The 20937-nt window shown below is 32.9% G+C and overlaps 2 protein-coding genes and 1 non-coding gene across 3 annotated transcripts; all 3 read right to left on the bottom strand.

The window, feature by feature from the left end:
* Positions 1-1812: 1812 nt before the first annotated feature.
* Positions 1813-1885, bottom strand: TRNAR-UCU. The gene has a single exon. It is a non-coding gene; the product is annotated as a tRNA-Arg (tRNA).
* A 734-nt stretch (positions 1886-2619) lies between these two features.
* Positions 2620-8153, bottom strand: LOC116028569 (pyruvate kinase 1, cytosolic-like). Its single transcript, XM_031270318.1, has 16 exons — positions 7954-8153; positions 7707-7803; positions 7497-7594; positions 7019-7174; positions 6811-6888; positions 6425-6556; positions 6150-6230; positions 5966-6037; positions 5782-5871; positions 5035-5179; positions 4804-4892; positions 4196-4291; positions 3965-4032; positions 3783-3882; positions 3490-3549; positions 2620-3024 (listed from the first exon to the last, which is right to left on the bottom strand). The coding sequence occupies exons 1-16, from the start codon at positions 8020-8022 to the stop codon at positions 2872-2874; spliced, it is 1584 nt and encodes a 527-aa protein (XP_031126178.1). The 5' UTR covers positions 8023-8153; the 3' UTR covers positions 2620-2871.
* Positions 8154-10735: 2582 nt separating this feature from the next.
* Positions 10736-16355, bottom strand: LOC116028958 (probable 3-deoxy-D-manno-octulosonic acid transferase, mitochondrial). The gene is made up of 12 exons (XM_031270815.1): positions 16111-16355; positions 15696-15789; positions 14474-14516; positions 14073-14195; positions 13658-13777; positions 13490-13568; positions 13077-13193; positions 12522-12619; positions 12157-12247; positions 11653-11772; positions 11474-11544; positions 10736-11311 (listed from the first exon to the last, which is right to left on the bottom strand). Exons 1-12 carry the CDS (start codon positions 16307-16309, stop codon positions 11138-11140), a joined length of 1329 nt encoding a protein of 442 aa, XP_031126675.1. The 5' UTR covers positions 16310-16355; the 3' UTR covers positions 10736-11137.
* Positions 16356-20937: the final 4582 nt, after the last annotated feature.

Genomic DNA, 20937 nt, shown 5'->3' with positions numbered 1-20937 from the left:
TTTTTTTTTTTTTTTTTTTTTTTTTTTTTTTTTTACAATAACTTTATAAATAGATTTAATTTCTTCTAATATGAAATGACACTCAATTAATGAGTTTTAATTTTTAAATGATAACATATACGGAGTATAAATTTTAGTAATTGTTATATGAGAAAATAAAAGTATACATCTTTTGTATATTTTTTATTTTGAGTATACTCTAACCTATTTTTTTAAAAAAAAACTTATGGTAACCTATTTGGATAATATTCCCTAATTATGTCAATCCTGAACTAGAATGGACTCAAACCTTCAACTTTCTCTATAGAAAGCAATAGTGATGTCATCAAAATACAAGATGCTTGCTTCTTTGATTATTTGATTGTCATATCCTTCTTAAAACAAATTGGTTCATACATAAATACATTATTTAGGTAGCAACATGATACAATTATAACTCCAAACATGATCATGACAAATTAAACATTAATAGTACATCACTAATAAATAAATAAATAAATAAATAATTCGTATATAATGTATAGAGTATTTTAGTACATTCTTTTCAACATTACGATAAATTTGAATTATTACTAACGGTGGTCCTCGGCTTTCAAACTTGCTCAATTTCATTTTCAACTGTGCAATTTTTACCTAGAATAATCTTTTGTCCAAACCAAAATAATACTGATTAGGACCATTTTAGTTAACAGTTATTGCATAGTTGGGGATGAAATTGAACAAGTTTGAAAGTCGATGACCAAAGTGGTGAAGTCCTAATAGTTAATGAACCAAATCAGGTATTAACTCATTGATAGTCGATGACTAATTTTTGAATTATAGCATAGTCGTCGATGACCATTTTGGGGATTTACTCTTAAATATACATCATATATATTTCCATACTCGTAAGACCAAAAATAGAAATAACTCATATACGTACATGGACGAAGCCAGAATTTCTTGTCAGTGGAGGCGAAATATTAAAACAAAAGACATAGTTTAAAAAATGAAACACTTAAAAGAAATATATTCATAAATATTGTTAGATATAGGCGAAAAATAAAACACATCAAAATTTTATAAAAATATTCATAACAAAATATGAAATATAATTAATTTGATAAAAAAATTCAAATAGAAAACATATTATGAATTACACATCTCATTATTAATAAAAAAAATAAAAAAAAAATAAAAAAGAGGTTATATATATGTTAAAAAAGCTGTTGAACTCAGGAAGGGATTCAAACCCTTGCTATTCCTATGAAAACACGCATGCCTATTAACTCAACGGACTAAACGCTTGTTTACATTTATCTGCTTTCATATACTTATATCTAAAACATGTACTATATATACATATATACATACAAATGCTATATATGGAGTGGGGATTAGGGGTGAGTGGGGGCAGATGCACCCACTGTAGCTCCGTCTTTATATACATAAATATTATATTACAAATTCAGAAAGCACATCCACTTCTGTTGACATCCAAAAATATATTCACTTCACCACATATTGTATCAAACTGAGAAGAAAATTTTTAACACTAACGTAATACTAAGCATTGATATTTCAATCACTAAATTACTATTATGTAATATTTAAACATAAAATATACTCACTAAATGTCCAACCTACATATGGGTTTAGACAAACATTAAGAGATACATGTAGGACTTGGTGGTATAAAAAAAATACTAAGCATTGATATTTCAATAACTAATAAATTACTATTATGTAATATTTAAACATAAAATATACTCACTAACCAACCTGCATTTGGGTTTAGACCAACATTAAGAGATACGTGATGGTATAAAAACTCACGCCCAGTGGGACTCGAACCCACAATCGCTTGATTAGAAGTCAAGCGCCTTATCCATTAGGCCATGGGCGCTTGTTGTTTTGAATTAACAATCAATATATAAATACAATGTTTTAAACTCCTCTGAATCTCTCATACAAAACAGTCGAATATTGTTTCATTTAAAAACTAATCAAGTTTCATAATAACAATAAGACTCTAAATTCAAAGAAACAAAGTTGTGTTGTTTGTTTTTTACTCCATATAATATTGTGAAACATCGTCATACACAATTTTTTGAAATAAATCCCAATAAGCCTCTTGCATACATTACTTACATTAATTGTATGCACCATGCAAAGTGAATTCAAGTAATAGTGTTTGGAATTTATTCATTTAAGATCTCAATTTAAATCATAAGTTAAATATAAAGTTGAAATAAAAAAATGTAGAGATTTTAGTGAACTTAAAAATTATATAATCAATTAAATAGAGTATTAATCTTATTCTTAGTACATTTATGTTATATATTTATAGGCTGGTATAACATTTAACCCTTACAAGAGATGAATATGATGAAGACGCATGTCTAAAGCGAGGATGCATTAGGCACACCAGCATCATGAAGAGTACTCAAAAGCTCTAAGACTATTCGTCATAGTTAACCCAAACTCAAGTTGATAGTTTATAATCGAGTAAAAGGTTGTTATATTAACCTCAAAAGATAGATTCATAAGTATTTTCCAATATAAATGGCTAATACCTATTTTCATACACGAGAAAATGAAAAACAAATGAAACTACATAAATTTTAAATTTAGAGCAAAACACTCCAATAGGCAATAGGCATTGACCGGAACTTAATGTCATATTGCTTTTATTTACCCTTGTGAACAAAATCAGTTTCAGTGGTTTTCAACAATGGCTTTCACAGAATGCCATATTGCTTTTAAAGCTATACGCCAAATTATAAATTACCCAAAACCTCGGTAAAATCCTAGTTCTCTAATCGCAATGCTCACGAGTCAGAAAAAAGCCCCACACACTGCAAAATTGTGGGGAAGAAATGGAGTAAAAATCTAGTCTTCAAGCTCGATGATCTTAACCACTGATGCATCTCCAACTTTCTGGCACACCACTACTCGGTCACGCGATTTGATCACTCCGGCAGACTTCCCATGGTCGAGCGCAACTTTCAGCACAGATTCGTTCGTGGGATTTGAATGCTCGGCCTGTAAAAACGATAAAATGACAGATATGATAGCAACACAAAGCAGCCCTCTGCCCCTCTTTATGGAGTAGTGGTTCAAAATATGAATCTATAGTGTTGGGGAAGTTACCATTCCAACTTTTTATTTCCAGGTGTTCAGAGTTCTAAGGTAGATAAGGTTAGACATGTACAATCCTATAAACCCACAAATACCATGATACTAGAATCTTAGTCCCAAACTTATAAGCACATTTGAGCAATGCATGAGCCCAAAGGTCTAATATTTTATTGTCCGAGCCAAATTGGTCAGACTATTGACTTGATAACCACAAAGTTACAAGTTCGACCCAGCAAAAGCAGCCTATTGGTCTTCTTAGTTTGAATCAGTCACAAGGTGAGGTTTATCCTCTGCACAACTCTTTGGGTAATGACTGCGGGTTTTCCAAAAAAAGAAAATGCATTTTGCCAAAATGAAACAAAAACTTACAGGGTGTCGAGGATCAGCTAGCATGGGGAAAAGTCCACGTACAATAAGGGACTGCCTTGCCTGACCATAATAGAAGTTGAACAATAAATATAGAATGAAACTGAAAATCAGCACACTGCATCACTGAGGTTCACATAGTTCCACATAGTATATTAGCTGAGGTCCAAGGGAAAACTAGATTAACCTTTAAGTAATGGCATGTTAACTAGTAATATGGCTAAAGGTTTCATATATAGCATTTTCAGCACAAGAAAATAACAGTACATTGCTGTGCTGGGTAGCAAAGGAAATACCTCAAATGCACCACTGAAACACCACTTAAGTTGATTGGTCTTGAGCCGAGGAATTACTACTGATAGTACTGGCATTGTTGGCCTATATTTTGCTATTAGTCTGCATTCAAATGTGCCAGCAAGAGATTGATATCAGTTGGAGAAACACACTATAAAAAATAAATAAATAAATAAATAAATACCTTGCAGCTCTTCCAGATGAAGTGAAGCAAATAATAACAGAAGCTTTCACCTTGATGGCTGCTCTTACCTGTAGAATATGGGGAATAAAAATTTTCATTATCTGAAAGAATAATGCAGTTGAGTCTCTATGTGGCTTCTCTCTTTACCATTTTAGGAAGAGGGAAAATAGATACAATTGAAGAGAACATGAGAAGCCAAAAACAGTAATATAACAACGTATAATAAAATACCGCTGAGGAAGCAATCGATTCCAAATGTGACATGGGCTCCCCAACAAACTTAACAGTCTTCTTGAAGTACATGTCTTGGTTAAACACTTTCTCTGCCTGCAGAAAGATTAGGAGTGGAGTTAATCCTTACTCTTGGAGAAAAAGCTCAACCACAACACAAACATCTAGACCACAAAATTACGGCAAATTATACCATGGACCAGGGTCTACCTTGCATTGTAGACCCTGGTCCAAAAATAACCTTCAGATTATGTATATGTAGTTGACACATTTTGTACATGCAGTTGACAGTTTCTGTACATGTAGCTATCATATTATGTGTAAGCAATTATAAGTTATTTGTTTACATGTACAAAAATTGTTAACTGTAGGTACAAAATGTGTTAACTGAAAGTACAAAATTTTTGTATCAGGGTTCACAATGCAATATGAACCATGATCCATGGTATAACAATTGCAAAATTACGCTTATGCTTAAAGTGACAATTATCAAGGCCTAGGGCTTCAAAACAAAGACCAAGCCAAAATACAGAAATAGAGCCAAAAGCATATTCCTCCTTGAAGGGTGAGAAGAGAACCAACTGCATCCTTAATCTATGCATGATTACCTCGGCACAAATTTTTCCCACAATGGAAATGCACTCAACAGGGTATAATCCGCGAAAAGTTTCAGCACCAAGAAGAATTGCATCTGACCCTACAATATGACATAATAGTATATGGTGTAAAAAACTGACCAACTCAGAAGTACACAAAACTAACATAAGCAAAAGGTACCTTATCCTTAAGATAAACATGAAAGTTATTTCAAAGCTTATTGAATAAGCAGCAAGACCTACCATCCAAAACAGCATTAGCAACATCAGTTGCTTCAGCACGTGTAGGTCTAAGGTTGTCAGTCATGCTATCAACAACGCGTGTTACTACTGCTGGTTTTCCAGCCATGTTACACTTGTTAACTGCAGCCTTCTGAAACAAAAACACCTGGAAATCCCACACCATACTTCAAATGAGCAATATGTCATGCAATGTTTTATTCATCGTTCAGAAAAAATAGAAATTCACCAAGAAAATGGATTTGCTAAGTTACAAGTAGTCTTTTTCCATTAAAATTGGAATTAGTTTGCCATTGATCGATTCAGTTCCCAAAAAATATAAAAATACAATAACTACTATCAAGTAATAATCTAAATGAACTGGGATGTTAATGTGGCCAAAGATGAAACAAAATTGTGTAGTTTATAGGGGATCCAAAAACTAGTCTAATAAATATGAATACTACTAAGTAATACATTTTCTCTCCTAAATAAGAGGTTAGTGGCAGAATTTAAAGAGAACATCTTTCCCTTGAGTCCCTTCATTTTTCTCTTGCCCAACAATATTCAAGGAAAAAGTACTGTCCCTTACAACATCAATTGTCAGTCCAAACTCACTCACATTTACAATACAGCCTTCAGGCCAGTTAAGTGTGGCTTGTTTATAAATGTATGATGCAAAAAGTAAAATTATATTCACCTACTTCATAATCATAAACACCATATAGTCAATAAGAGAGCTGTTCCTATTCCAATATGAGATAAACTAACCTTCTCAGGTGGAAGCTCAATGCCAAGATTTCCACGAGAAAGAATGATACCATCAGCCTCTTGAAGGATCTCATCAAAATGAGTTAAGCCCTAAGGACATGGTAAAAGAAAGTAGGATATAGTCAAATCTTCCAGCTCTAAGGACATGGAAGCCTAATCTTGACTTCAGAAGGATAAAACTTACCTCTACATTTTCAATTTTAGCAAAGATCTGTGTCTGACTAAGATCTCCAAGCTTAGATAGAAAATTGCGAGCCTGAATTTAAGCACAAAATCATCCCAATTATCATTGAATGTTGAACCATGTAGAGTGGCTGCAAGTAGTACTTGAATCAGAAATAAGGAAGCCATGAAAACATTAAGCATACCTCACGAACGTCTTCAGCATGCCTTGTAGATGATAGTGAAAGGAAATCAATTTTGTTTTGAACTCCCCATGAGCCTATGGCCTTAAATAATAGTTAAACATATAAGTGTGATTCTCTGCTTGGCTTCAGAGAGGAAATACTCGATTTTCAATTCTTTGTACAAAGATCACCAAGTAAATTTCCCCCAAATGACATATATCTACTACCATAACATCTGAGATATAAACGACAAACATTCTCTGCAGTTGTCAGAAAGAAATTATTATTATTAGTACCTCTTTATCTTTATCAGAAAGAGTAGGCAGCTCAATTGGAATTTGAGAAGCATGCAGAGTGAACAATGACCCAGCCAAAGTTGCAGAGTTCTTTATAACACAAACCACATCCTCACCCTTCACTTCATCTACCTGTGAAAGCAATTAGACATAAACTCATTAAATTAGTACTTCATATTAGATGGCCAATGTGATGCAAGATAAAATACTGAATTTCTAGCCTTCAATTAAGTCAACTCATAAAAAACAATGGTTAATTTCCAACAATGAAAGAACCAATAACATAAAACTCCCCTCGTCTACTGTGACAACTCTGAACCCTCAAATGAATATTCAATGTGAAAAAAGAAAGCGAGCAAGGAGACATTAGGCACTTCAGATCATACCTCGAGCCAAACAGAAGTAGTCTCACTTCCTGTGAAGAGGTATTGGCCAATAAACATGGTATCTCCCTTCTTCACAGCCTACAGAAATATATAAATGTGTAACTCAGAAGAAGCAAAATATCTCAGTGATTGAATGTACTGACCAGCAATTATAAAGATCCTGGAGATAAATTTACAACGAAAGTTAGGACTATGAAACGGGACAAACCTTAGACAATCCAACGAAATTTATAGGCAACACTTCCGAAGACGCTTCTTCACCTTTGTCAGGTGTCAGGGTGACAGTGGCATCTGCCTTGAGGGAAATAGCCTTCTCACTTTTGTTAAGGACCTGCAATTCCGGGCCTACAGTATCGAACATAACCTGAAAAGGTTAAAACAACAAGCTTTAATTCTATTTGTTAGCATGTTAAATGGTAACATCATCATGAATACAGAGCACAACATAAATTATTACAGAAATATCACAAACACTGGATGCAAACCTGCTAGCTTTCGATTCCTATAAACATAATGCATGAGGTTGGATTAAATAAGCACCATAAGGCTTTATTGATGCTGCTGTTCAAGCAGCTAATATTATTATTTTAGTTCATGCTTTAGGTATCCACAACCATTCAAGGTAAATAAAGACAAACTTTTGGCTGATACAGAAAAACAGAAAAGGAAGCAATCTATGTACATACAGCACAGAGCTTCTTAGTAAGCTTAATAGCGGTTCTCAAATTCTCCAGTGTTTCCCTGTGAAAATCTGCATCTCCCCATGAAAAATCAAATCTCGCAACTGCCAATCAACCACAACACATAAATAAAACATAAATATCATAAAACGACTCTTTGCAATGTCGATAATCACGCATGTATCAGAAAATGAAGGTGAAATATCATCAAATTACCAGACATCCCAGCTTTAAGGCAATGAGAAATAATTTCCACCGATCTAGACTTGGGACCCAACGTTCCCACGATCTTCGTCATTGCCGGGAAAAAACTCTGGAACAAGACCAAAATCCCCATCATAAGAAAAACGAATCATCAAAATAGAACACAAACCCAGAAACCGTAAAAATCATATGAATCAATAGGGAAAAACAAGTAAAAAACAGATCTGGGGCTAAAATTATGAGAAAAACAGAGACTTACAGCTTTTGATGGCTCCAAAATGGAGGCCATCCGGATGGGTTCTTCGAGTAGCAAGTGATTAGAATGCATCGTTCTTGTTGTTGTTTGATACTGCAGAGAGTTTGCGTAGATGATGTGTGTTTTCTGAGATTCGACTTTAAACTCAACACAAATATAGAGAGAAAAAATGTATGAAAAGTTCAGTTATTATTTTTACGTAATACTATGGGTATTGGTGTTTTAGATTTCTTTTCCAGGAAGACACGTCATGGTTCTAGGCGGCTTTGTAGCTCGTACTAGTAGTCTAGTACTATACAAAATTCCAAATATAATTATTTATTACGAAAATTTTGGGTCATTTGCATCTTTGATTCCTAGGATAGGAAAAATTAAATGGTCATACATATGTTTCGCGTGTTCTAAATTTTTACGTCAATTTTACTTTTTTCTTTATATTTGTAATCTATCTATATTATATATAAAAACAAAATCCTTACTTTAAGCTTCCCGCCCAAAACAGTCATACAATATATTTAGGATGCTATTATTTTCTATTTTCATATTCGTTGTACAATTCTACATTACAATTCCTATCGTACTATAATCTTATAATCAAAGGGTCACACTTGTGTGAGACCGTCTCACGGATCCTTATTCATGAGACGGGCCGGGTCGGGTCAAAGCACCATGCAAATGTCATACTTATATGTGCAAATCTCACACTTATATGCTCAAATATAACACTAATAAAAAATACAATTTTTGTTACTTATAAGAGAAAAAGTAATATATTTTTCATAATAAGTAATGTTGACAAGTGCCTCTCACTCATAAGGGCAAATATAATACTTTTGAGGAAAAATGTAATACTTTTAAATCGAAATGTAAAAGTATTGTATTTTCCCTTAAAAGTATTACATTACCCTAATAAGTAACAAAAATTTTATTCTTGATTAGTATTACATTTGAGCATATAAGTATGGCATTTGTGCATATAAGTGTTACATTTGCATCTTGACCCGACCCGTCTCATGGTGAGACGGTCTCACACAAGTTTTTACCATAATCAAATAAATGTATATGTTCAATATTATAATTTTTTTTATAATTTCATCTTTATTTTTATTATCTAAATATATAATAAAAAATTTATCCGTGCATCGCATTGAGTAATTGGACAATTATTTGCTCTAATTCAAGCAAGAAAAACATCAAAAAAACATAGTTGATCCAATCAACAAGCAAGAAAAACATCAAAAAAACATAGTTGATCCAATCAATTTCATCAATTGCGCTCAAAAAAACATAGTTGATCCAATCAATTTCATCAATTGCGCTATATAATATTCGATGTTATAATTTATATAATTGTATATCGATCCAAATATTCTTATGCTATTATTTTTTATTTTCCTATTCGTCGTACAATTCTACGTTACAATTCCTATCGTACTATAATCTTATAATCAAATAAAGGTATATGTTCAATATTATAATTTTTTTTTTTAATTTCATCTTTATTTTTATTATCTAAATATATAATAAAAAATTTATCCGTGCATCGCATTGAGTAATTTGACAATTATTTGCTCTAATCCAAGCAAGAAAAACATCAAAAAAACATAGTTGATCCAATCAACAAGCAAGAAAAACATCAAAAAAACATAGTTGATCCAATCAATTTCATCAATTGCGCTCAAAAAAACATAGTTGATCCAATCAATTTCATCAATTGCGCTATATAATATTCGATGTTATAATTTATATAATTGTATATCGATCCAAATATTCTTAAAATATTATAGCAAATCCAATCCGTGCAACGCACGGGCGAAAATACTAGTTAATAAAATAAAATTTAAAACGAAATTGATGACTGCTGTAATAAGAAAAGCTAAAATAGCCACACCAATGCATAATTAGAGTGATATCAAGTCATTAATTACAATTGAGGGACGAATTTAATCGCTCATATCTATGTTATAAGGACTTAAAGTGCAATTGATCTTAAAAATTTATGATATAATGTTTATTCAATTTTTAAAAATGTTATGCTAAACAAAAAAGAGAAATTTTATATTTAATACAATGTGACAGCTTGCCAAAAATTAATACATTTTTTTCGTCATGGCTGCATGTCTAACGCATGCTAAGTTTGCACAGACCTAGACTCGTCCAGACTAAGTCCGGCTCAGGCCCATTTTTTTTCGGACTGATTCAGGGTTGGTTTGATCTTGAACTAGTCGGTGGCCAGCTCTAGTTCGTGTACACAAATTAGACGGCAACATGGGATGAAACAGCGCATTTTATGGTCAAAGGCAACAAATCTCACCTCTTTATGATTTCATTTTCTTATAAATTCATATTACTATGACATCTCTGTTACAATTCCAAATGGATGGTCACATGATCGAACTCATATAGTGAGACATACCTTTTAAAGAATCATAAATGTTTTAAAAAAAATTCATATACTAAGTTGAATCCAAATATACTAATTTAAATTCATTCAAAAACCAAGGTCCACAGGATCAACATAAATGACGGCATGACCTAGATAAATTCACACTTTTTACAGGAATATATTCTCATTTAAAGCCCCTCTACATATATGTTCATAGAGGAATGATAATAAAAAATTTGAAATATTAAAGAGCAAAATGCACTCTATTATCTTAATTATGAGTCGACATGTCTTATAAGATAATTTTTAATTTTTACCTTTCACTGCTTATAAAGATTGTAGGGGATACACACTGCACTAAGAAAGTGCGACTAGTTGCACCATAAAAATTACCATGACTTATTATTATTATTATTGTTATCATTATTATTATTGAATACGATTGTAATGTCAATGCTACAGTCAACAAAAAAATGCTACACAAATAGTTATGGGGGACGTACGTCACACTATACACAAATTACGAGTATGATCTCTCTTAGAATTCGTCTACGAAACAAACCTGTATGGCACCAAGGGAACAAGTGGAAATGGGTGCGAGGATATTGTATTGGCGATTGGCGAGAAAGGTATTTGAAATTTGAGCCATTACATACTACTTTTCTCTTTGATCAAGTCTTTAGTCTTTACTGTTTCCATCCCCTTTTTGGACCTCCAGGCTCCAGGGCGATTGCCAATTCCAGATTTTGGGGTTTTGGACACAGTTTTCCATTCTGACTTCTGAGACCGAGACATGCAACTTCATTTTCCCATTGTTTTGTCAAAAATGTGGACGCCTAGCAAATACCACAGGTTTTCGATGATCCCTTTAGAAAGAGCTTCATATGCTTGTTTTGCAGCATTACGGTGTGCTTCCAGAGTTGATTCATCACCAAGGAGCTCACCCACAGCTTCAACAAGGCTGTCTCCAGAAACCTACCAAATAAAAACTATTACAAACTAAAAACTCCAACAAAATATTCAAAAAAAAACCCAATATCGTTCTTAAAAATCGAAAGCTGGAAACCATTAATTCAATATCATTTTTGATATAATGGAAGGTATAGACCATAGTTTACAGATAACAAGATTACATACCTGCTGGACTGACAAAGGATTAAGCTGTTGCATCTGCTTTGCCATGTGTGAGAAGTGACCAATGTAAGGACCTGTTACATTAGAGAAGAATGAAACTATTCATTTAACACAGCATGAAAAGCAATATTATACATAATGTCATTGCTTACATTAGCTGGTGAAAACGCTAAAAAAATTACCTGTCAGAACAGCACATCCTGCTGCAGCGGCTTCTGAAATGTTATGACCAGCTGATCCAGGCAAAAAAGAACCTCCAACTACAGCAATAGGTGTTAGACTATAGAATTTTCTTAGTTCACCTGCAGAACATAATAACAAGGACATTAAAAACATTGCTAAGTCTTCCCAAACTTCTTAAACTTTGAAAAGAAAAAAGTGATTGTTTCTCTTCTTGAAGATATTTATCTAAGTGAACCATCTTACATAATAAGGCAGGCCAAAAGGCAGTCATTTAACATTCATTACATTACAAACTGAGCCTTGAAAGGCAAATTATGGATATTTTAGAGAAAATGCCCAAGAAATACAAAATAGATATCAGAGCAAACCAAGGAAAAATAAATTTTATTGATTTCCTTAAGGGATGCAAGGAAGGAAAGAAAGTCATAAGCAGCCAACAGAATACCTCCTGGTACTTGAAGATTGGCATAACAAAAGTTAGTAAAGACATAATAATTACAAACCTAAAGTGTCAACCACATAGATGTTTGTTTCTGGCATTATTTTATCATTACGGGACCTTAAGGCTACACTCAGTTGTTCTTTCTGCAACTCCTGCATAATTTCAGGGAAGAGATATTAGAAATGATGTGTCATGCAGTAAACAAAAAATGAGCTCAATCAAGTGATACCATAGCATATACAGTTGATTGAATATATAAATAAACAAATAAATGACAGCTGCATTAGAAGAACGCTTTTATATCAACTACAAGAATCAAAGTATCAAACTGCTTTGCAGTGACAGAAGAATCTTTACTGGTTTTTATGCACACTACATTCATTCACATCCAATAACAGCCCTACATGCATTACATAAAAATCATACCAAAGCAATTTCTTGCCCATGTTGTGGATGCCGAGGCACAATGATAGTAAATATATTCTGATACATTTGCTTTAGTGCTTTGTGGACTTCTAACATGACTGCAGATCAACAATTTCAGTATTTCAAACATCAGTAACCAAAGTTAACTATACAACTTCAACAAAGAAACCGCAGAAAATTAACTGTGGCAAAGCTCTAATCTCACAACCTACACCAACTTTTCTCTTTGTCCATCAAACCCTTCCTTCAAGCAGCAAAGCCATAAAATACAATACAAGTTTTCCCCAAAGGAAAATGAGAAAGGGAACAGAGTCCTCATTGCCATAACACAGCCATCATTATATATACTTTACTATGTCAAGAGAGTATTTTTAATGTCATATCTCATATGCAGTCTTATCCAATGCCTACTGCTCACAGGAAACATTTTTGAGTAGGGGTGTGGGGTGGTGGAGAGGAAGGCTCGGAGAACATAATGTTTTAACCCTTCCCAGAAAAGTAAGTTCATAACATAAGTTTTGGAAAAGGTAACTGATTCCATTTGTATAAAAATACCTTCTTCTTCGCCTTTGTGAATGGAAGAAGCCAACCACATCTTTCTCTCAGCAAGCTGTACCTTCAAATCTTCCAAAACTCTATTATCCCTTTCAGCAGTGTCAATGTTCTCTACAGCTGAAGGAAACAGAACAATTAACTAGGATTCTGTAGGTGAAAGTGTCACTGTTTGCAAAATTGCAAGTAGCTTAATAGTGGTAGGTGTAAAATGTTAAATCTGGTCATCCTTCTGTTAAGCTAAAGACTTAACAGGAGCCAGATAATTTTTCAACAGTTTTTAGAAGGAATGCATTAAAAGGTCAAACACAGTGCACAAAGCTTCCACACATGGTCAATACACCAAGCCCAACCTTCAATAATTTTAGTATTTTATTTTTAGCAAAAAGGTCTATAGTATCAAACTTTGGGCATACCATACTTTAGGTCACCGCAAAAGTTAATGATAAATGGCGAAGCCTGCAGCAGCTGAAAATGGATTCCTTGTGTAGTGCTCTATGACAGTAATAAAAAACAAAGTATCAGAAATAACAAAACACAAAGATAATTCCACCATAGAGAAAATATCATGTATAAAGACTTACCAATGGGACAATCAGTGAAAATTTTGACAGCAATAATGATGTCAAGGGAAGAATCACCGGTAGAGACCAATTTTGATATGACGTTCTAGACATCCTAGCATTAAGCAATGCCAAGGTGATCTGCAAAGCAATACTGATAACTGTAAATATAGGTAAAAGACAACATACATAGTCTATAGTGCATGAACAAGTATCATCACAAGCAAGCACAAGTATATAACGGTGGGTATTACAAAAACCCAAAGCATGCAAAACATGAAGCATCATAAAGCTGGATATAACTTCTAACACATCTTTGGCAATTAAAGGTGGAGAGCCTTAGTTGAAATACAATGTTAGTAAATATATTAGCACAATCTTAGTTCAACAAATTGTACAAATGACACATACATTTAAAATGATACGAAATGCGTACCTCATTTTTTGCAGCACACATAATAAGATTTGGCCAAAGTTCACTTTCCATCAATATGACTGCACTTGGCCTCCAGTAACAGAGAAAGGCATCAATGGCATGAGGAATGTCAAGAGGAGAAAACTGATTTCAAATGCAAAACAATAACAAGTCAGAGAAAACCCATTTTCACTACTTACTCAAGGAAGAGAGTCCAGAAGCAATCTAAAATCAAAGACTCAAATTCTGAAAGTGTAATTTGGGATAGAAAATGTTTGCACCATTTTAGTCCAAAGACATACATCTGCACTAGAAAGTATTAGAATCTGAAAAAATGAAAAATAATTTCATGGGGCATTATCTTGGCAGTAAATAGCATCTTACTATTGGGCCTTAAATAGAAATGTGACAATTATCAGTACCTGATATATAACATTACTTGGAAGCAGGTTCTTTATAACTTCGCTGCAAGAAAGTAAAGAAAAGAACAAAGATGAGAATTTCATTTTCTTGTCGAGTGGAAATAAAAAGATAGGTCCAAAAATAATATCATTTCTTTATGACTGTAGTTGTCAACTATAAAATAGTTAAATTTTATAATGGCTAAGCAAATTACATGGAAACCATTTCAAATTCCTATAATGCAAATCTACTATCCTTCCAACTAGTAGCAAGTGACACTACTTTTCTAGATTAAGTTTACCCAAAATGAAAATGAAAATTTGAAAAAATGTGCATATTTCTAAGGAAAGGCCAAAAAGAAACTTCTCAGGCTATAATCAATATAGTCTTCAAAATGGCCTTGTTCTACTCTGCTGGTAGGCTGGTAACCTGGTTCCTGATAGTTATTCACTTTGGTTCCTTGTAGAATCATCCTGGTCTACTAAAAGTATGTCTGGTCAATCCAAAGCATGACAGGTAACTTTGTGTCACAACTTCACCTCCCTCTTCTCTTTCTCAATCTCCTATGTCTCAAATCTTTTCTTTCTCAATGCACAAATGTCTATTGATCACACCTTTTAAATGTTTAATTATTCTTCAAATCACCACAATCTCACAATTCTTATCATCCAGCTTTTATAAGGAGAAATAATAACATTGCTAATGAAATCCATTACTATAAAATAGAACCTTAAAATTTGCACAAGGGAATACTATAAAACCCAACCTAAGGTTATCATTTGATGTGAAATCCATATCAAAAGAACTATATACACCCCACAGTGAAATGCATAAAAACAAAGGAAGCTGAAATATTCTCTGGACGTCCAGTCCACTGAGAAAGCTTACCTTCCCCTCACACAACTAGAGCCGTTTACATCCTGTCAGCTGACCATCGGTTAGAAATTGAATTTCATACTAGAAAATTAATTTCATTCTTGTAGATCTTAGTCCATGAATTCCAAGGTCACATTGATTTTCTGTCAGAATGTCAAACACAGTATAAATTGCACCAGTCCAAAATCGCATCCCTATTAAACTCCCCCAAATCCTTAGAACACTCCATCATTCAAATCTAAAGCTTCATATTTTTTAGAAAGACAAACTAAGATGAAGCCATACCAATTATTATTATTATTATTTAAAAATCATAAGCAAGATCTACCATGATAATGAAAAATGTAAATTCAAAATTCATCTCACAATGCTGATGCTGTGGTTGTAGTCATTAGGACAGATACATCAGGCCTCCTTTCTATGCAGCATTTGATCACTGGAATTGCTGCCATTCCCTCGCCTATTTTCCAAATTATAGTAAAAAATAAAATGAAATTACTGATAACCAACCACATTACACACAAATATCATTAGTTCAGAGCAGAAAAAGTAAAACCTCAACTCGAAGTTCACTCAATAGTTTACAGTGTACATTTAAACATTATTACACAGTAACACAGACAGGCACAACTATACTTATGGTTAGGGATTTAGGGAATGGTTAATTATTTATTTCCATTTCTAATTTTCGACTAGTTTATGCAATGTAGATATGAACATTAAACGAGGAATTCAATCTAATTCCGCCACTGGATGTAACGAGAAAGGAGGAGAGATTCACCTAGCGAGACAGCATGGAACCAGACGAGGGGGCCAGCGGGACGAGGGAGAGAAGGACGACCAAGACGCTCGACCCACCGGAGGGGATGCTCGAGGCCGCGGCGTTTGCGCCACCGCAGATGGAGGTATAACAGTGGCGACAGGCCGTACGTAAGGGCTCGGTAAATCGTATACAAGATTTCACCACGTTCCCTCGCCATTCACGGGCTCAAAGCACTGATGAGAACTGTAATTCAGTAAGAATGAGTTGACTGAGAATGGCAAAAGTTGAGAAAATAACCGTAAACGAAAGTGAAATAGACGGGCGCAAATTATTGCATGGAGCATGGTCCAAAAATAAAAAGTACATTATTTTTGTATTGAAGGTACATTATTTTTGTATTGTAGGTACATTATTTGATAACTATCAAATAATGTTTATCAAATAATGTACCTACAGTACAAAAATAATGTACCCTAAAATAATGTACCTATAGTACAAAAATAATATACCTTCAGTACAAAAATAATGTACTTTTTATTTTTGGTCCACACAGTTGTGTGGATCATGGTCCATGCAATAATGATTGCGCCGGCGCGGGACCTCTCTCGACGCTAATTCCTAATTACTAGTCATATTTCAAAACCAAAAAATAAATAAATAAAAATACTCGGTAAATAAATTTTTTTAACAATAAAAGAAAAGAAAAGGAACATTTGGTTCTTAAATAATGAGGTACAGGCTTAGGATCCATTTGGAAATACAACAAAATATTTTTTTGAAATGAATCATTTTTCAAAAAATCTTCTCACTTTTTGTGTTTGGCTAACATTCATAAAATAGTATTTTCCTGTTAGGTTAAAAGTTAAAAAATTATTCTTTTTTCTGTTTGATTCATTTTATTTAAACATGAACGTAAATTTATTACAAGATTATTTCTTATAAAATATTAATTATTTTAATAATAATAATTATTAGTATTATTATATAAAAATAAAAGGGAAATTGTATTTTTTGTTCTCCTACCGGTGGTACAAACTTCATCCCTAGGTTATATGTGTGACCATTTTTAACCTATAAATTATGCATGGAGTGACGATATTAGTCCTTAAAGGACCAAATCAACCACTTTATTAAGTAACAAATTGCTAGTAAAAATAGTCCTGAAAGACTAAAATCGTCACTTCGTACATAACTTAGAGGTTAAAGATAATTACGCATATAACTCATGAACTAAATTTGTACTATGTGTATAACTGAATATCCAAAATGCAACTATCTCAAAATAAAATTATAAAATAAAATTTGCAATAGTTATAAAGATTAATAATAATTATAATAAAAAGATGTAAATAAATAATTTTTAACTCGTAACTTGTTATAATAGAAATAATTACATAAATTGATAAATATAATTCAAAACTAAAGAAATTGAAGAAACAATTTTATTTATTTTTGAATATGGGTCAGGCTGAACCAAAATTTTTATTGTTTGGTTTGGCATTGCCAAATTCATATTTAATAAGGAATTGACATATGTAATGATTCTTATCTAAAGATGCATTTAAGTCAATGGGAGTTAAACTGAAGCTAAGGAAGATGCAATACTTATTAGACGAGTTAATTCCAGCAATAGTCCTCCGACTATGTTGATTTTTCTAAATTAGTCCCGACTTTTAATTTGGACAATTTAGGTCCCTTGACTTTCAAATTCTTTCCAATGTTGGTCCTTTCGTCAAATTTTGGTTAAGTTGAGGTCAAATGAAGGGATAAAATTGTCCGTTCACTTGTTTAGTATATTATTGCTCGTATTTCTCATGTCCTATACGCTATATATGAATATAATCTCAGTCGAAGAGACTTCGACTGAGATTATATGGCTTCGATTGAGACTTCGACTGAGATTATATTCATATATACAACGTATAGGACATGAGAAATACGAGCAATAATACACTAAACAGATGAACGGACAATTTTACCCCTTCATTTGACCTCAACTTAACCAAAATTTGACGAAAGGACCAACATTGAAAAGAATTTGAAAGTCAAAGGACCTAAATTGTCCAAATTAAAAGTCAGGGACTAATTTTGAAAAATCAACATAGTCGGAGGACCATTGCTGGAATTAACTCCTTATTAGACACTTAAAAAGTGATATTTTCAATTGTTTTAATCATATGAGCAAATCAAGGCAAAAATATAACAAAAAAGTATGAAGTTGCAATTCTCGTTGAACATGAACACTACTTCACATTTTAATCATATTTTAGTGACATGGTAATTGGGTACTCGACCCGGAACCACGGGCAGGACCCAAAGGCAAGACAACGGACATCCAACTAGCCGTTCAACGCTTCACTCCTCATCATCAATGCTCAACGGCTCCTAAGCATTAATGCTCAACGGTTCAGCTCTCCATCATTAATGCTCGACGGCTCCTCAGCTCCTTAGCATTAACGCTCCATTACTGAGCTGAGGAAGATAAAAAGGCTCACAACACTTGTAGAGACACGACACTTGAACTAGACAAAAAACACACACTGAGCATTGTATTGCACTCAAACCCTGTATTCAACATACTATAGAAATAACAATACAAAAATATACTGGTAACATTATTATCGGCATTTAGTATATGAATGTTCAAATTGAGCAATTTTTGCGTCTTTTGGAAACCAACTCAAATGGCTACAACTTTGATGCAAATTATCAAGCATAATAATTATGATGTTAAAATGATCAAAAATAGCAAGGAAGTGATTCGATCAAGTTGTATGTGCCAATGGACAAGCGTCCATGAGGCAGTCCATTGTTGCTCCATTTCTTCAAGATAAATTTCATTCCTCCAAATAAAGGATGAGTGTTTATATCGCCATATTTGAGCTAGCACCAACGTACTCTGCCATCTATTTATATGCAATTTGAGCTCTTTTTTCATTGTTCTAACCATTTGACGAACCCTAACTATTTTTCACCTTTCCAATCATATGTTTTTGAAAAATCAGTATAAATTAGCATTTTTAGAGACTATTTTGTGGTGTGTGTGTGTGTGAGAGAGTATAGAGAGAGAGAGAGTAATAATCAAATGAGATCACCTCTTCCCGTGAGACCCTTTATAAATGCACAACATCTACCTTGCGTGCATTTGTGTATAATAGTTTGTGTACATTTATGAAGGTCTCACGAGGATATGTGGATGCACTTGAATATATATATATATATGGGGTCCACTTCCATTTTTGGGTTGGTTAAAGTGGATTCGAGTTCTTTGTAGTGAGTCGAAGAAATCGATATAGTGTATACTCAAAATAGATAATGGGTGAATGAGAAATTGATTCTCAAAGTAAACTCATTTGTGTTGGAAAATGAAGGTTGAAAGTCTTGGAAAAAGTTTTTATCCACGTTGGAAACGAAAGTGGGTTTGCACTAATATATTTACAATACCCTTTAAGAGGGTGTTTGAATTGTATAGCTTAAAGGCTCTTTCGCGCATGCGTGCGTGAGGGGTTGCAAATCAAATCCCAAAATAAGCTTGGAAATGTTTGACTCGTGTTCACCTGCATCCTGCGTACACGAATGTCGTCCGAAAAATGACAGACCTTGATTGCTAAGTTATACCAAATTTCCACCTCAGAGTTGATGTATGTCCGAAAAGTGATAGGGTCCATCGTGAGGTGGAGTTAATCCACCATAGGGATTACTTAGTAGTAACTTATCAGTCAAATCAAGAAGCTGACTCTGTTATAATGTAGTTACATTATTTATCAAACGTCCCATTATATACTTATTGTGTAACTAGTATTTTGTACGCGAGATGCGCGAAAATTTATGCCAATATTAAAAAATTAATAAATACAAATAATTAAAATATAACATTCGAATTATATATACACAAATAATATATGTATTTTATACACACATATACATGATTTACCATTCATAGAATTTAATTAAAATATAATCAACCATTAAATTAATTATATAATGATTTTAATAAAATGATAATTAAAGAATATGAAAAAGATATGATAGATATAGGTGTAGGGTAATAATGGTGGATTTAAAAAGTTACGGTGTTATAACAGTGTAAGGGTAATTTTGTATAACAAGAATATAGTAGAAACAATTTTGTCTAATAACATTGAATTGTACAACATTTAAAGTAAAATGTATATATTTATTAGCATTAAAAAAATGGACATAAATCAAGGATATAACCTTAATTGAGACTTATTATGTTTTTAGATTAGATTTAGATTAGATATAAAAGCATATACTTTTGAATTTTGAAAATGAATTAATACATGCACGAAATTTCAACTTAAACTTTTCTAGACAGCCAATTATATCACCAACATCCGTCATAATAGTCGGTGCGTTATCAATCATATTCATTAGATTGTCAATGTAATATTTTTCAAGGCCGGATTGGCAAATTTAATGCATTTATATGATGAATAGAGATAATATATATGATTGAAGGTTTGGAGGTCAATAGTGGAGGATTAATAGTATTAAGGCTGAACTTTATATACCTATTCAATAATGTTCAAATGAAATTGAACTTCTCGACAGTGGTTAGCGTCACGCAAACTACGGATTTGATGATAATTATATTATTTTTATGAGCTATATATATTAACGTGACATATTGTTATTAATTAATTTTAAAAATATAAATTAATTAATGATAACATGTTATTGTAGTATTATGATTTTAAAAAATTGTACCAATGAAATTTCATTAAAGTGTGTGTGTGTGTATATATATATATATATCTGTGTATGTTGCAAAAGACCTTGTTGTCAAGTGGCATCCGGTGTCTCAGTTAACACTCACACATA

Source organism: Ipomoea triloba, chromosome 9 (genome assembly GCF_003576645.1).
Source record: "Ipomoea triloba cultivar NCNSP0323 chromosome 9, ASM357664v1".
Lineage (NCBI taxonomy): Eukaryota > Viridiplantae > Streptophyta > Magnoliopsida > Solanales > Convolvulaceae > Ipomoea > Ipomoea triloba.
The sequence above is the reverse complement of the archived record's forward strand: the minus strand, read 5'-3'. Positions and strand labels throughout refer to the sequence as shown.

Coding starts and splice junctions, on each gene's coding strand:
- LOC116028958 (XM_031270815.1), bottom strand. CDS start 16,309: ATGGCGAGGGAACGTGGTGAAATCTTGTATACGATTTACCGAGCCCTT. Junction 14,196..14,473: donor CAAGTAATGTTATATATCAG/GTACTGATAATT, acceptor ATTTGAAATCAG/TTTTCTCCTCTTGACATTCC. Junction 13,569..13,657: donor TTTCACTGATTGTCCCATTG/GTAAGTCTTTAT, acceptor TTACTGTCATAG/AGCACTACACAAGGAATCCA.
- LOC116028569 (XM_031270318.1), bottom strand. CDS start 8,022: ATGCATTCTAATCACTTGCTACTCGAAGAACCCATCCGGATGGCCTCC. Junction 7,175..7,496: donor TTACTAAGAAGCTCTGTGCT/GTATGTACATAG, acceptor TAACCTTTTCAG/GTTATGTTCGATACTGTAGG. Junction 3,883..3,964: donor TCATCTGGAAGAGCTGCAAG/GTATTTATTTAT, acceptor ATTTGAATGCAG/ACTAATAGCAAAATATAGGC.